Here is a 16176-nt window from a genome sequence, read left to right on the forward strand (position 1 = left end):
ACCCCCCAAGAATGACCCTCTTAGCCGGTTTCTCTGATGCACTCATCTTTTCCATGTCTGCTTTTGTGTTTGCAGAATATCATCAAGAAGGTAATCGGGCAGAAGTTTGTGTACAAATTTGTCTCTTTCCCGGAGATACTGAAAATGGACCCTCACGCGGTGGAGATCAGCCGGGAGAGCCTCTTGCTGCAGGACGGCGAGTGCAAGGCGCCCCCCGAGGGCCGCGAGGCGCACAGACACGGCCTGTCGGCCCTCAAGAGCGCCAGCCGCAACGAGTACATCCACTCAGGCCTGTACTCGTCCTTCACCATCAACTCCCTGCAGAACCCGCCCGAGCCCCTCAAGGCCATCAAGACGGAGAAGCTGGAGGAGCCGCTGGAAGACAGCCCCCCCGCGGAAGAAGTCAGGACTGTCATCAGGTTTGTGACCAACAAAACCGATAAGCACGTCAGCCGGCCCGTGGTGTCCCTGCCCTCCACGTCGGAGGCCTTCCTGGCCTCGTCCGTGTCCGCCAAGATCTCCTCCTTAATGTTGCCGAACGCCGCCAGCATCTCGTCCGCCTCGCCCGCCTCGTCTCGGTCCCCGTCGCTGTCCCCCAACTCGCCCCTCCCTTCCGAACACAGGAGCCTCTTCCTGGAGGCCGCCTGCCATGACTCGGATTCCCTGGAGCCCTTGAACCTGTCGTCGGGCTCCAAGACCAGGTCTCCATCGCTCCCCCCAAAGGCCAAAAAGCCCAAAGGCTTGGAAATCTCCGCACCCCCACTGGTGCTCTCCGGCACCGACATCGGCTCCATCGCCCTTAACAGCCCGGCCCTCCCCTCGGGCTCCCTCACCCCAGCCTTCTTCACTGCCCAGGTAAGCGCCGTAGAGTCCTGTCGTCCGGCCGCACACAGACTCATTGGCTTAGGGGAAACGTGGGGGAGAGGGGCAACTTCTGTCTTCGCCTCAGAGGGTGATCCTTGGGCCCCTGGAGCAAGATCACTGTGCATTGTGCAGGGAAGTCACGCCCAGACAGAGGTGTACACAAGAGAAATAGGCTGAGACACTCAATTGGTTTCTTTTAGGGGCCTAAAGTGATGTAAGAGGGAATATGCACACGGGCCATCAAAGCAGGTCCACACAGTGATTTCGGAGGGCAAGTTGAGCATTGACAGCATTAGTCCCTCAGTCGTGTCCAACTTTTGGAGATCGCATGGATTGTAGCCTGCCGGGCTCCTCTGTCCATGAGATTCTCCAGGCAAGAAGACTGGAGTGGGTAGCCATTCCCTTCTCCAGGGGATCTTCCTGACCCAGGTATTGAACCTGGGTCTCTCACATTGCAGATAGATTCTTCACTCTCTGAGCCACTATACTTTTAAGTTGCTGAGCAGGCCAATGGACATTTCAGAAGGCACTTGGGTTTTATGAAAATTTTATGGCGGAGTCCTCTTTGGAGGGCACTTGGTAAGTAGTCATTTGTTTTCTGCTAATAAGAAAGTATGTGCTAACCAATATGGCCATTGTGATTGTCAGTGGGGAGCTGGGCTGTTCTGTAGTCTCTAAAAAGCAATGCAGAGGCCACACCAAACGATGAGAGATGCTTCTGTAAAAACGGTGCTGGTCTGAGCAAGCCCAGGTCCCTGGCTCAGGGGAGCGGAGAGCAAACTCGTGAAGCGTCACTAACCACCATGAAGGCGGCCTCCTCCGAATACACTATTCAGATGCTCACTCTCATCCAGCTGACAACGGCAGGGCAGGTACTGGTAAACCTATTTCTGCTTCCCCTGGAAAACTGGATGCGTTTCAGTGGCAGAGGTTAAGTTCGTTGGCTTCAGGGTCACAGACCTGGATTCAGTTCCTGGCGGCACTGCTGGGTAGAAATGTGACCGTGGGTACTTCCTCTCTGAGCCCGTTTCCACATCCGTGAGATGGATTGTGTGAGGATTAGATGGGGTAAAGGCTGTGGGAAGAGAGGTGGCTACAACTGGCGGGTTTCAGAATCATGTGACTTGGTGGCACCAGGGTGGGGCCTGCTTGAAGCAGGTGGGAGCTCCGTCCCGTTGCGGGGGAGGAGCTCTGTTCCGTCCCGGGGAGGAGCTCTCTGTCCCATCGCGGGGGAGGAGCTCCGTCCCGTCGGGGGGAGGAGCTCTCTGTCCCATCGCGGGGGAGGAGCTCTGTCCCGTCGGGGGGAGGAGCTCCGTCCCGTCGGGGGGAGGAGCTCTCTGTCCCGTCGCGGGGGAAGAGCTCTGTTCCGTCGCGGGGAGGAGCTCTCTGTCCCGTCGCGGGGGAAGAGCTCTCTGTCCCGTCGCGGGGGAGGAGCTCTGTCCCGTCGCGGGGGAGGAGCTCTGTCCCGTCGCGGGGGAGGAGCTCTCTGTCCCGTCGCGGGGAGGAGCTCTCTGTCCCGTCGCGGGGAGGAGCTCTGTCCCGTCTCGGGGAGGAGCTCTCTGTCCCGTCGCGGGGGAGGAGCTCTGTCCCGTCGCGGGGAGGAGCTCCGTCCCGTCCCGGGGGAGGAGCTCCGTCCCAGCGCGGTGGGTGTCCTTGCTGTCACCACCATTAGTGGCAGCACAGTTGAGCATCTCGTGTGTCAGGCACTGTTGTAAACACCATCCACGCAGCATCTTAGTTATCTATCATCACAGGCCCGTGAAGGAGATAATGGCCATTGTCCAATTTTTCCAGCAGAGGTCAAGGAGGCAGAGGTCCAGTAACTCACCCAAGGTCACGCAGCTAATAGGACTTGGAGGTGAAGACTTGAGCCCAGTTAGCCTGCTCCAGAATCCACCACGCCCTTTAAGTAAAACGCTCTCCGCACACGTGCTGGGAAAGTGCCTGGCCTTCTCTGATCGTGAGATGTCCGTGGAGTCTGCGGGCAGCTGAAAGCAGCTCTTGGTCTTTTTCCTCTCTGGGGCTTCTCCAGAGTGACTGTGGCCTCCCGAGGGACTGTTAGCGTGGCTTGTGAGCCTGTGGTGACCAGCGTGCTGCCACGGAGGGGCGGGCTGAGGGCCAGGTGACAGGTCAGAATGGGCACGTGTGCTCTAAGGGGCATTTCCTCACTCTGCACCACTGGCCGGGGACTAACGACCGCTAGGTACATGGCTCAGAAACAGCGGCCTCCGACGTGGCTCAGAGAAATAAGCGGAGAAGCTGAGCCCCGAGTGGACACTCTGAGAACCTCCTGCCGGCCTCCCCTGTGTTTCCCGCTGTGAGGTGTAGAGAGGTCTAGAGCCAGGCCAGGCCAGCTCTGATTTCAGTCTGTGCTTGCTTGGGGAGTTTGTTATCACCATCTCTGAACACATGCCGTGTAGCTGCGTTGGAGGAGAGTGGCTCAGGCTGGCCCTGTGGTTTGGGACCAGAACACGGGGAATGAAGGGAAGCTCCCTGCACTGTGGCTGAAGACGTGTGTAGCTGGCCTGGGTGTGGGTGGGGGACCTTGACACCTCAGCACTTTGTCACAGAAACGCCACTTTCCCCTCTGGGGTGTGCAGTGTTTACACCTGTGGGCACGTCCAGTCGGTCAGTCTTCATGGCTGGCTTTACAGGAGATAAAAGTGTGCTGTACTTACTTGATACCCTGAAAATGAAGTTTCCCAAGAACTTGTATTTATTCCAAGAAAGATTTACATTTATTCATGTATTCCACGAATAATCCCGAGTTTCAGCAAGAAGCGTGGCAGGAAGAAGGGGTGGGATTAAGCATGTCTTGGCATGCTTGGGGTCATGTGGTTACAATTCCCTCCCAGGACCTTATTAAACCACAGACCTCCTGTAGGCCCAAATTCAGATTCGAAATTTCAACCTACAACATGATGGGCATGAAAAAATCATCTGCATTCTGCCAGTCCCCCTGCATTACAGCCTCCACTCCTGAAGACACTTATGGTGCAGCTCTGGACCTGTGTGAAACGCCATTGAGATTCCTCCTCATGAGCCTTTGAGAAACCACAGTTACTAACGTAGACAGACATGATGATCACCCAGAGGCGCCCCCAGCATGGACTGTGTGGAACTGAAGGAAATGAGAATACAGAAGCCAGCTGGGTGCCGAGGAGTAAGGCAGTTGGAGCTTGGCCATCGAGGTCATACTGGTCTGTTGCTAGAAAAGCCAGAATGTTCTCTCTGATGGCGTGAGTTACAGAAACTGAGACAGGACATGGGGGAGAGCTGGGATGGGAGACCCTCCTGGCTCCCAGCCAGATAGCACGGAAGCCTGAATGGTGCCAACTGGAACGTCTGATTTTCTGCATCATCTGTACCTGGGTGTCATCGGGCCCTCCTCCTCTCTCAGATGAGTGGCTCATCACTTGCCCCTTCCTTTATGCTAAGACCTCTGTTCATCTCCCATGTGATGTCCAAGATGTTGAACTCAGATATGTGTGGGCACCAGGGCGTGAACTCATACCATCAGAGTCTGAGCATGCATGCCCCGGGCTGTTTTATTAGCAGCGGCTTTGGATTACCACTAATTGAGTAGGGACAGCTTGATGAAGACTGAAGTGCTAAAAGCTCCTTTCTGCATGTACTGATGGATATACAACCTTGAACCCAAATCATAAAGTGGGAATTGGGAGTAAGATGGATGCGTGCAGTGAGTGTAGACCGTGTCCTGGCTCAGCTCTGGGTGGTTTCTCAATTTACTGTCTCTTTTGCCATGATCACAAAAGGAAAAATGTTCCCCCCCACCAACTTCATCCCACCCTGTAACACTGCCCTAGCCCAGCCTACAGCTTCCTCCATCCTGGTCTTGCAGGAGGATACCCTTTAGAAACTTGGCAGTAGAGGACGCCGCTGATAGACTTTGCATGACTTGACTCTCCAGCTGAAGGTTCTTGATGCTCCCCTAGCTCGGGGTGCCTAGGATGAACCAACAGTGATAGCTGCCCCCTCTCTTTCCGCCCCGGAACCCGTCTTTTCTGTAGCTCCTTCACAGGTTGCTGACTCCTCCCCTGTTCTTTCTCTGTTTTTTCCTCTCTTACCATAGCTACCCTAGACCAATAGGGCCGTCCTCTTCTCCTTCATTTCAGCACATTCAGCGCCACACAGACTTCTGTTTGTGACTCTACTTCTTTTTGAAAGTTGCTGAATACATGTTTTTATTTGAATTCAGACAACTCTAGGAGTTTCCAGGGGTTCACTGTCATCTTTTGAGGATTTTTTTTTTTAACCACAAAATGGCAGTGTCATGGACTTCATTGGCATCCATGGGAGATTAAGCTTAGAGATGTTTGTTGCTACAACCTGCCCAACCATCAGCTAGGCTCCTGGAGATAAGAGAGGTGAGCAAGAAACAGTTCCTGCTCCCATAAGCTTACAGGCTGGCTGGCCAATAGGTAAAGAGAACAATTAGTAATTTAGGGTGGTGTGAAATTATAGAGGGCCCAGGGAACTCGTTGAGGAATTCAGAGGCCAGAAGTCCCATGAGTATGAGTTTCATGGGAGGAAGGAACTTGTTTTTATGGGAACGTAAGAGCTGCTGAAGGTGTAAGTCAGGGAAACAAAGATTCTTATTAGAATCTATCAACAAGTAATTATTGAGCATTATTTGCACATCATAGGAAGGACAAGTGCCTACTTTCATGACCTTTCATTCTTGGATCTAGCTATGACCAGGTGTACACATGCATGATGGCCCATTGCAGAGACGGACCTCAGGAACAGGAGGAAGAACATGTAGTTCAGTTCACTGAACACGAACTGAGCGCCTGTCATGTGTCATGGGCTTAGCTTGGAGCTGGGGATGCAAACGTGAATTAGGCAGTCCTTCTGAATTGGGAGGAAGCTCCTAACTTACTTTTAGGTTGGTTAAATATAGTATCCTGGACACAGTACATACACAAAGAATTTTTAGGTGTAGAAGGAGCACTAAGGAAGAGGGTGTTCACTTTGCTGGGGGTGGGGATGCTGCCAAGGCTTTGTGGTCATAAAGATGTGCAGTGGCTTTGTGCATTAGGGCAGTGGTTCAGTGAGAGAGGCGGATACATTCCAAAGGTAAAGGAGGTGGTGGGAGGAGGAGCCTGAGGGACATGGTGAGAACTGTTTTAGAAATCATCCTGAAGACATGGGCAAGGGAGGGGTGAGGCTGGAAGCAGTTAGATGGCTGAAATCCCAGGTGAAAAGCCAGTGAGGACCTATGGCTGTGACCGTGGCCAGAGGCCAAAGGAGAGGGATCTGACACAGGTGATGGGTGTGGAGGTGTTAGGGGTGAGCAGAAGTGGAGTATAAGTTTCATGGGAGGAAAGAAACTCATGGGGAAAGGGTCCAGGTCCAATTTGGGCCATGTGGAGTTTGAGGAGCCTGGAGGACATTCAGGAAGAAACACCCAGCTGCAGTTGGAGCTAAGCAGAGAGTCTGAGGTGGTTACAGGATGGTTAAAAACCATGGAAATAGATGAGATCCTTTGTGGAGTGGCTCTAGCCCAGGGGACCACGGGCTGAGGGGTCATGGAGGTTTTGGAATGAGTGCTGAAGAACTAGTAGGTTGGAATTGTGTGGTAGTCAAGACCCATGGGGCAGAGTAGGGGCAGGGATTCACATTCTAGGTTGCTATGGGCCTACCTAGAATTTTGGCCAAGGGAACTTTTTTTTTTTTTGGCTGCATGGCATGCAGGATCTTAGTTCCCTGACCAGGGTTTGAACTTTACCCCCTTTAGTGGACGTGCAGAGTCATAACCAATGGACTGCCAGGGAAGTCCTAGGTTGAACTCTTCTCTTCCCTAAAACTGTGAATGGTGTCTTAAGGTGATTGATTCAGTGGCGGTGCTCAGAATAGATTGGAAGGGAGAGACCAGAGACAGCTGGACTGGTTTAGGTGGCAGTTGCCGAATGCCATCTAAGTTGATGGGGGCTTGGATGCTGCAAGACTGGAAATGCGGGGATAAACAGGGGAGTCAGTTCAAGGAAGGATCTCCAGGCCGTGCCGAGGTTGTGGCGAGGAGACGGGGGAAGGCGTTTTGCATCTCAGTGTCTGGGATGCTGGGCTGCAGACGGGCTGTGAGTACAGGGGCAATGTCTTACTGTTTCTCTGGCACCTGGTACATACTATATACTGTGTCAGTATTTGCTGAGTGGGTAGATATATGGTGGTACTGTCAACAGAAACGGAGTCATAAACACTGGATCTGGCAAGGTGGTGAGTTCGTGCCATCTGGCTGAGGAGAAAACAGAAGTCTCTTTTCAGGGGGCGGAATTGTGGTGGTCAGAGGGCATTCAGAAGGGGCATGTCTGGACAACATTAGCTCACTCAGTTTAGCTCAGATGAGAAGACTCAGTATTCAGTGAAGAACTGACATGAGGTACTGACAGGAGGGTGTTTCCCCTTGAAAATGAACACCCATGGCCCTTGGGTCCAGAAGCATCTCCTTTCCTGCAGGTGACAGGGTCAGGAAGTTCCTGTCTGCCACTCAGAAGACCCCATTTGCTAAGACATTCTTTAGTGAAGGAAGAGGAAGCATGCATTTTGCTGGTAGCTTCTTTCTTTAGCCTCTGTCTAGGGTGCAAGGAGCTTGTGGAGAGAGGCTCTGAAAGCTCACACGGTACCAGAGAGAACTCACGCCAGGCTTTATAGAAATTTTCCCTAAAAGAGTAACCAACTAAAAAAAAAAAAAAAAGAGTAACCAACTAGATTTTCCCCTACGGCCATAGAATCTTCAGCCAGAACAGGGATGGGAGGGAGAGGAGCGAATGAAGTCATTTTACAGTATTTATTTGCATATATTATAGAAGACATTTCAAATATATTAAATAGGAGAAACAGAAGGCTACTATATTCTGAGTACATCCTGTATCCCTTAGAAACAAATGTGCAAACATCTCCGATCCAGACATGGGTATGACATTTAGACTACGAAAATATATTCTATACCTCATATTGCTCAGAAGGTTAAAAAGGAGTGGATGTATATTTATGGCTGTGGATGAGAGAGAAAGCTGTTTTGTAGTTTAAAGGATTCACTGTCTCTTTAGAGCTGTGACTTTCACTGGTAGGTAAGCTAGGAGGCCCTCAACACGCTGGTTAAATGTTCATGTGGCATACTGTGCTTGGAACCTGGCTTGAGTGACGTGCAAATATTAGTCCTCAGGTCAGAATAGCTACAGGCCTGAGACTAACACAGCTGAGAGGAACCCCAAGGTACTGGCTGCCTGGGCTGGTCTGTCTGTCTCAGTTCTTTACACAGTTGAGGATTTCTCCCGTGGCTGGGTTTTAATACAGTTAGTCCAATACACTTAACTACTGACAGCAGTCTTGAACATTTACTGAGCATTTCTAACCCGCCAGCTTTACACAGATCATTCACTCTTCCTAATGATCCTGTAATGTAAAACATGTAGGCATTTTTCTCCCTGTTTTACAGATTAGGAAACCAAGGCAGAGAGGGGTTGTTACCTAACTCATAAGTAGTTGTTCTGAGGTTGGAACCCTAGTAGAACTGCCCATGCAGAACTGCCACATCTGAACCATTAGGCCAGATGGCCTGGCCTGTTTATGAAACTGCCTTGGATTAGAACAAATGGGAAATTTATTGTATTTTGGGTAACCTTGTAGGTAATTCAATATGTAGGAAATGCTGTGGAACCAAAGACTCAAATAATTTGAGTTTTTTCAGCAGCTCCATTCTAAGAACCTTTGGATGTTTATCTCCTTTCTGCAGAACAGAACAGACCTTTCCATTTAGGTTTAAGCCAAATGTTCTGGATAATTAACAAAGCTGCTGAGGCCAATTCTAGGGGGAAAAAAAAACACTTTGGCATGCAGCATGATGCAGTCTGAAATGCTGGCACCCTCGCCGCCCTTCTTACACAGAGCACCTCACTGACATCACGAACTACAGAGGGGCTCCTCCTAGCCCCTAAAATGCACAGGCGCCCTGGACAAGGAGCTTGTCTCTGCTGAGAATAAAAGCCAGGCAGGCTTACCGGTAGGGGTGGGTTGTTCCTTCTGCACTCTAGCTGGCTTGAAGACCAGGACTCCTGCTGCGAGTATGCAAGCAAATGCCATCCTTGGCACTCTCCCAGGAAACCGAGCGTTTTGGCTTTACATCCTATCTGACAAGAATGGATTTTGTTTCCCTCTGAGTCATTCCTGGGGAGATCAATTCTCATCAGCCCCATATCCAGAGTGAAATCTGGTAAACTCAGTTCAGAGCTTTTCATGAAGCTGCTACAGGGTATTTTAGCAGCAGATCCTCAAGTATTTAAAGAGTTGTTGATAGGGAAAGTGAAGCTTGGGAGGCCCTTTAAAAATGTGTGTGTGTAGCCCAAGTAATGGATGTCCACTGCAGAAAAATTAATACAGAGAAGAAGAAATAAAGCCTTCTCATGGGATCCATTTGCTTGTATATTGTTGTGTTCATGTGTGCTCAGTCATGTTTTGACTCTTTGTGACCCCATGGACTGTAGCCTGCCAGGCTCCTCTGTCCATGGAATTCTGCAGGTAAGAAAACTGGAGTGGGTTGCCATTTCCTCCTCCAGGGGATCTTCGTGACCCAGGGATCAAATCTGCATCTCCTGTGTCTCCTACATTGCAGGTGGAGTATTTACTGCTATTGCCACCAATCTTGTTTAATGTGTGAGGGGGCGCAAATTGAAGAAAGAAGCTGGACAAAGGTTGTTACAAACTTGAGTTTTCTACTAGAATGGTTAAGGAAGGTAACTTTTCCCGTCTTTTATAATATAAATTGCTCATACAGTTAGCACTGAAGGAAATTGAACGGCACAGCCCCGCGGAAATAACATCAGGTTTTCCTGAGACGAGGAGGCTGGTTTGGGGCTGGTGCCCCTGGCCACACTGCTGACCACAGCGGAAGCCGGTGATACAGGCATCAATCCTTCGTGTGCTTTCTTCCCCAGACGCCGAATGGACTGCTTCTGACCCCGAGTCCGCTGCTGTCCAGCATACATTTCTGGAGCAGCCTCAGTCCAGTTGCTCCACTGAGTCCTGCCCGGCTGCAAGGGCCAAGCACGCTGTTTCAGGTGAGCATTTAGAAATGAGCTTGTACATGTGCAATTTCTAAGGGATATGTTTCCTTGTTAAGTCCTGCAAGGTAACATTTTCTCTAAATGTAGGGCAGAAGTCACTGTGTAAGTTTCCAAAAGGAATTCATGTTAACATGGCTGCAAAAGGCACCCTCAGAGGCAGGTATTTTCATTGAGGTGGCATGTGCATGTCAGCTATCCAATAAATGGAACAATAAATTCTCCAACTGCTCCATTTATTTTCACTAACTATGTAAACTGGAAATTTATAAGGAAAAAATTTTTAATTGTATTTTATAAAATCTCGTAAGACTTTAACATACTAACCTATTAGTATAGTAACCACACAAAATAAAGATAAAAATAGTGGACTCTACGTTGTAATAACAGCAAAGTTTCCTGCATAATTCTATGAATCAGAATCAAGTTTTCCTTGTTCCATAATAGAAAAAGGAAGATCCAGGGATCTGATTAAAAATGAGTTAAGTCTCAGCTGTTCGTCTTGTAAAACTCCCCGTCCTAGGTTAAGTGCATTCATTAGGCATCTCCATACTAGAAACCTGCAGCAGCATCACTTGCTGTCATGTGGAGATTGGTATTTCCTCTTGGAGACCCAAAGATTATGACTCACCGACCAAGATGTTACTGTCTGAACATGTGAGTGTAGGAAGGATCCCAGGGACAGGAGTGAGGCAAAGCTGGATACTCTGCGCACACCTTCTGTTCCCGATTCTGACCTTGTCTGTCTCGTCCACCTTGCCTTTCACCTCTGCCCCTCAGTCTGGCTGACCTCAAGCCGGCGTTCTTTGGTTCTCATTGCGTCTAGCACTAACCACTTTGTACTGCCTGTTCATCTGACAATCTCCCAACTAAATAGTGGGCCCTCAAGAAGCCAGAACTGCATCTTGTTTGCTGTGGTGTGTGCCTGGCATCTAGCACGCTGCTTGGTACACAAGATGTTCAGCAGTTACCACTGACTGACTAAAGGAAGGGATGCCTCAGAATTCACCAAGAGAAGAGGTGCCTGAGAAAGTTAAGTGTCAACAAGATCACATCTCCAGTGCTTTTCTTTACTGTTCATTTTGTCTGTCAAAGTTAATATTCACCTCTGTGCCAGGGGCTATACATGCTGGTATTTAGGGTCTCTCTGGGAGAAGGGTAGAGCTAGAGAGGTTCTGGTTACTATCTTGCTTCTCTGGTTTCCTAGTAGGGAGAAGGTAGGATGTCATGATGTGACTATACTTGAGCTATCAGGTTTCTCTTCCAGGCCTTCCTTCTCGTTACAAGAAACTGAGATATAGTCATGCGCAGCCAATTGATTCTTAGCCGTTTTAACTCAGGCAAAGAAACAAAAACTAGCAATAGCAAAAGGCAGTAAGCAAATGCAGAATTAGGCAAGTTTTAGATTGGTGATCTTTTGGTGCGGAAACTAAAAGACCTTATTTCCGGGAAGTCTCCAGATGGGAGCAGCAGAGAGTTCCTGAGTAGAGCAGACAGGATTGTGTGGTGCTCCACAGCGGGCAGTGGGGCCTGTAATCCTACCCTAATCCTGGAATCCAACACAAGGCCTCTCTAGGTTTCCTGAGATATATGTGAATAATGAATGGACTCTCACTTCCCTCCTTGCTGAAAATCTTACCACCTGACTGTGCAGGGCTTGGTGACTTCCCAAGGAAGCCCTCCAGAACTACTGGTCCAGAATTCTTGGAGATTTCTAGCCCACTACTCCCAACAGTTAACAGTAGCCCATCTCCCCACTGATTCTACACATTAAAAGGTATCAGGAGCTCTGGGAATTGGCCAAGACGCGTATCCCTTCAGTCACTACTGTGGACTGTAGTTCTGTACTGTAGACCAGTGGTTCTCAAGTTAACACAGGGCAGACTTAGCCAGACGGTGTGTTAAAATGCACCTGGCTGGGTCCCTCCCTCCCCCAGTCTCTGATTCAGAAGATCTGGGATGGGGCCTGATAACATTCTTTAATACATTCCTAGAGATGCTGCTGCTCCAGAAACCCCACTCAGGAAACCCCACTCAGAACCACTGCTAACCAGTGGCTCCTGATTTACATTTAGAATTCTGCAGAAGAAAACCTGCTCAGAACTGTGATTTCACAAACTGGGCCTGTCCTCTCTCTTGGAGCCATTCAGAACACAATCCTGAATGGGGAAATGTAACCAGGTGTGGATGGCTGACAGGTCGTATGGCCGTGGACCCTCTTTTTCGGGTTGGGGTCTGTGAGACTAAAGAAAAATAACTTTGTACCTTTTAGAGTATTACTTCTCTTTCTATGTATATGATAAGAGGACTGACCTGGTGAAAGCCGAAACTTGCAGTTTTGAGAATGGTTAAAATAACATGGGAAGAAGAATCTTTTTTTTTTTAAATTAGACATTTCAAATGATTGAGTCTCAAATTTAGGTTACTATCAACAGTACTGCTTTTTAAACTAATGAAAGTAACTTTAAAAATAACAAGCCTCTTTCACATATGCTATGTGAATGTGTTGGAGAAGGGAAAAAAAATAGACTTGGCCTATAATGATGCTGGCAAATTTCCTGTTATGATTAGAAAAGTAGATCAGAGTCCTTATGGTAACAGTTGACAAGGCTGAGGAGGAGTTCTGGCACTGAGGGTCTCTGGCTATTATTAGTAAGTGATAGCAGATACTGAGAATTTCAGGGGAAGGAGAGTGGAGATACGAGCCTTTCTAGAAGAGGTATGCTTTGTAATTGAGACACATAAAGAGAGAGATGCCAAAGACACTGTACTAAATCTAAACATACACCTTGGTTTATAAAGTGAGATGGGTTCCCAGTTGGACTGTTTCGCATTTTAAGCTTGTCTTTAGGATGTCTGTTCCACTTTTGAAACAGATTTTGATCAAATTTGGAATATACCTAGTAGGTACAGACACAAGGTAATTTTCAACTGAGAAAGTTTTCCATAATTTTTAACTCAACAAATCTAACCCAGAAAATACTTGTAAAGCTCTGAGGCGGGGACTGTGGGGATATACAACCCGTGAATAACAGGTGTGTAAACACAGTGCTCCAGGAACCCAGCAGGAGTTGCTCTTTCCAGCTGGGGCCTGGACAGAGGCCCCAAGGCAGAAGAGACGTCTGAGCTGGGGAGACGGGACAGGATCACGGCAGAGGGAAGGACATTCTAAGTGAACAGATGTGCATCACTTGGATATGAAAATACATAGTCTGTTCTGGAAGGGACCTGGGTGACAGACTGGCTGGAAAAGCAGCAGTGGGGCTTGCATAGTATACTAAAGAGTTGTTAAGTGAAAACCATGGGAGGCCTTTTAAAGCTGGAGATAACTAAGATCTCTAGTTTAGAAAGGTATCCCTGGTATCATAGTGTGGAGAGAGGACAGAAGGCAGGAAGAGTAAGCGGCAGGAACCCATGAGATTTACACTACTCCAAATTCTGAGGGGAGAACCACCTTTTACATAAGAAGAGTGAAAAAGACATTCCAGAGGTAAAATTGAGAGGATGACTTTTACATGGGTATAAGGAGTAATTAGTGAAAAATCAGGAAGAGGCAAGGATTACTAAGTGATTAAAAGACTGGGAATGCTATTGATAACAACAGCTACAGTTTTTTGAGGGCTACTGTATGTCAGACATTGTTCTAAAGCACTTTTCATGGCTCCTTATTTAATAGTCTCAATAGCTCTATATGAAAAGATGACCGATTTTATAAGAAAAAGAAAAAAGAAACAAAGGCCCAGAGATGTTGCTCAATTTGCCCAACATCCCACGTTACCAAGCGGTGCACCCTGATTCTTGTTCACTGTCCTGCTCCTGACCACCTTACTGACTTTAGAGTGAGTGGGGAAGAGGTGCCGGGGCTACCTAACTGACGCCAGGAGACGTGTGTTGAGTATGGTACTGAGGACAACAGTTGGGGAATGCTGTAATTTAAGAAAAGGGACTGTGTGTGGATGATGGGAGGGGAGGGGGGCAACAAAGAGGAATATGAAACATGTCAGGTCAGGCTAACCGAGAAAAACTATGACACTTGAGTATACAGAAATAAAGTGGACAGAAGTCAATAACAAAACCAAAAGGTGATTCTTTTGAAAACACTAGTAAGATGAACAACAACTAAAATGAGAGAAGATGTAAATAAACTACAAGTATGAGAATTCAGAGTGTGCTCTTGTTCCAGTGTCTGCTGTTAATCAGTGGGAATAGTGGTGAGGAGCACTCCTTAAATAAAAAGTAAAGTATAAGCTAAATGTAAATAGATTTGATAACCCCAGATGAAATGGATAAAATTCTATATAACATTAAAATTCAAAGTGTCAGGAAAGAAAACCTTGATTATAACCATTACAGAAACAGTAAGTAACAGCACCACCCGCTTGCCACTGACATTAAAGTAAGCTGGGCAGTTGGATACAGAAAGCACAGTACCTAGACTAAGTAAGAATTAAACCAGAAGACAGCCCGAGAGATCACTGTGACTCATCTTGTCCTCAACAAGGAAAACTTCAGTTTGCAGCAATCGTGTTTTAGAAGGAGGTCTTTAAGTATTTTGTGTTCAGTTGGGAGTATAGCTGCTATACTTTAGACATGAAAGACATCAAAGCATGTACTTTTGTCCCATCTTAGTTACCAACAAGACAAATTAACTATAAATTTTGGTACTTATGGGTTATCTATTTGGTTTGCTATTATCATTTTAACCAGAATATTTTTAAAGATACTATTTTCTAAATCTCTGAAGATAAAAATATTCCTCATTTTTAACAGTTACTGAAAAACATCAGTAGTACTCTGGAAAACTGATAGTTTCAAAATACAATATGAGAAATTACTGATTCATATACAAAGAGTTTCCTGGTTTCCAAAATTGATTTTTCTTAATATGAAAAGCAAATGATCATTCTGAATAGAATGGAATCTTCTAGAAACACTATTAGAACATGCTTTAGCAACATATAAAGTATGTATTTTTTTCTAGTAGTCTCTGCACATAAAATAATCTGGGATATTTTCTAAGCGTTGGCCTCTGCTGTACGTAGTCTTGATTTCATTGTCATCTTCCAATTACTCATTCTGTAAAATAATTGGCAACATGGACTTTCCTAGTGGTCCAGGCATTAAGGATCCGCCTGCCAATGTGTGGAACATGGGTTCAATTCCTGGTCCGGGAAGATTCCACATGCCTTAGGGCAAACAAGCTCGTGCACCTACATGCTTAAAGCCTGAGCTCCGCAGCAAGAGAAGCCACTGCAGTGAGAAGCTCACACACTGCAACGAAGAGCCAGGGCAGCCAAAAATAAATAAATAAAATTATTTTAAAAATTGGCAACTGACCTCTATCAATCACAGAGGTGATGAGAGAACTGGTCCACTGTGGTCTGTCTAGGAATGTTTAAAAACTCCGGTCTTCCCAATGGATTTGCAATAATTATTGTAAACATCTTTTGCCCCTACAGTTCCCAACACTGCTTAACGGCCACATGCCAGTGCCAATCCCCAGTCTGGACAGAGCTGCTTCTCCAGTACTGCTTTCTTCGAACTCTCAGAAATCCTGATGACATCTGGCCACAATTTAAAGACTCATTAACTGATGAAACAAATTTGTCCCCATGGGCTAGTTTACCTGTGTCGTGAGAAGGATGTTGTGAAACCCGTCTGTTAATTTGGTTTGCACTTTTCATAACATGGATGGTCTAGATTTATGTTAGCATTTTAAAAACTTTTTTATATTCAAGTATATATGAAAATCTGTTTTGCATTAAGTGAATTTTAATGTTTTTGTTTTTATATCTTCTTAGCTCTTAAGTGTTGAACACTGTTGACAGTGAAGAACTTTTCTAAATGGTTTTCAATGTAATAAGGATGTGAAGCTTTCTTCCTCTTTAAAATTCTGCAAATGCTGAACTGTGCTTATATATACTATAACCAGCTGTGCCTTCCTTTGCATTTAGTTTATTGTAAATTATCTATATATATATATATTTTTAGTATTAAGAGAAAATGTTTGAAAGACAAAAATTAGTATCAAACAACTCTCTAGTAGAATTTCATTATTTTTCACAAGTAGGCAATATGAAAGCATTCATTACTTTTCTTTTTGGCTTTCAACTGTATGAGACAGCCTTAGAACCTCTTTTGAACTGAAATTCAGTGACTATAATGTCCAAGTAATGTTTTTATAAAAAACAACTAAGCCATATTTAGACAATAAACTTTCATAAAAGAA

At 46.8% G+C, this 16176-nt stretch overlaps 1 protein-coding gene across 1 annotated transcript in view; it reads left to right on the plus strand.

Annotated features, from left to right (window-relative positions):
• The window catches only part of ELK3 (ETS transcription factor ELK3), a 67359-nt gene extending 51183 nt beyond the window's left edge, over positions 1-16176 (plus strand). Inside the window, exons 3-5 of the mRNA XM_043440487.1 lie at positions 76-855; positions 9822-9944; positions 15407-16176. Of these exons, the coding sequence (XP_043296422.1) occupies positions 76-855; positions 9822-9944; positions 15407-15505 (1002 nt within the window). The 3' untranslated portion in view covers positions 15506-16176. The remainder of the gene's footprint in view (positions 1-75; positions 856-9821; positions 9945-15406) is intronic.

This window comes from Cervus canadensis, chromosome 21, assembly GCF_019320065.1.
Source record: "Cervus canadensis isolate Bull #8, Minnesota chromosome 21, ASM1932006v1, whole genome shotgun sequence".
Classification (NCBI taxonomy): domain Eukaryota; kingdom Metazoa; phylum Chordata; class Mammalia; order Artiodactyla; family Cervidae; genus Cervus; species Cervus canadensis.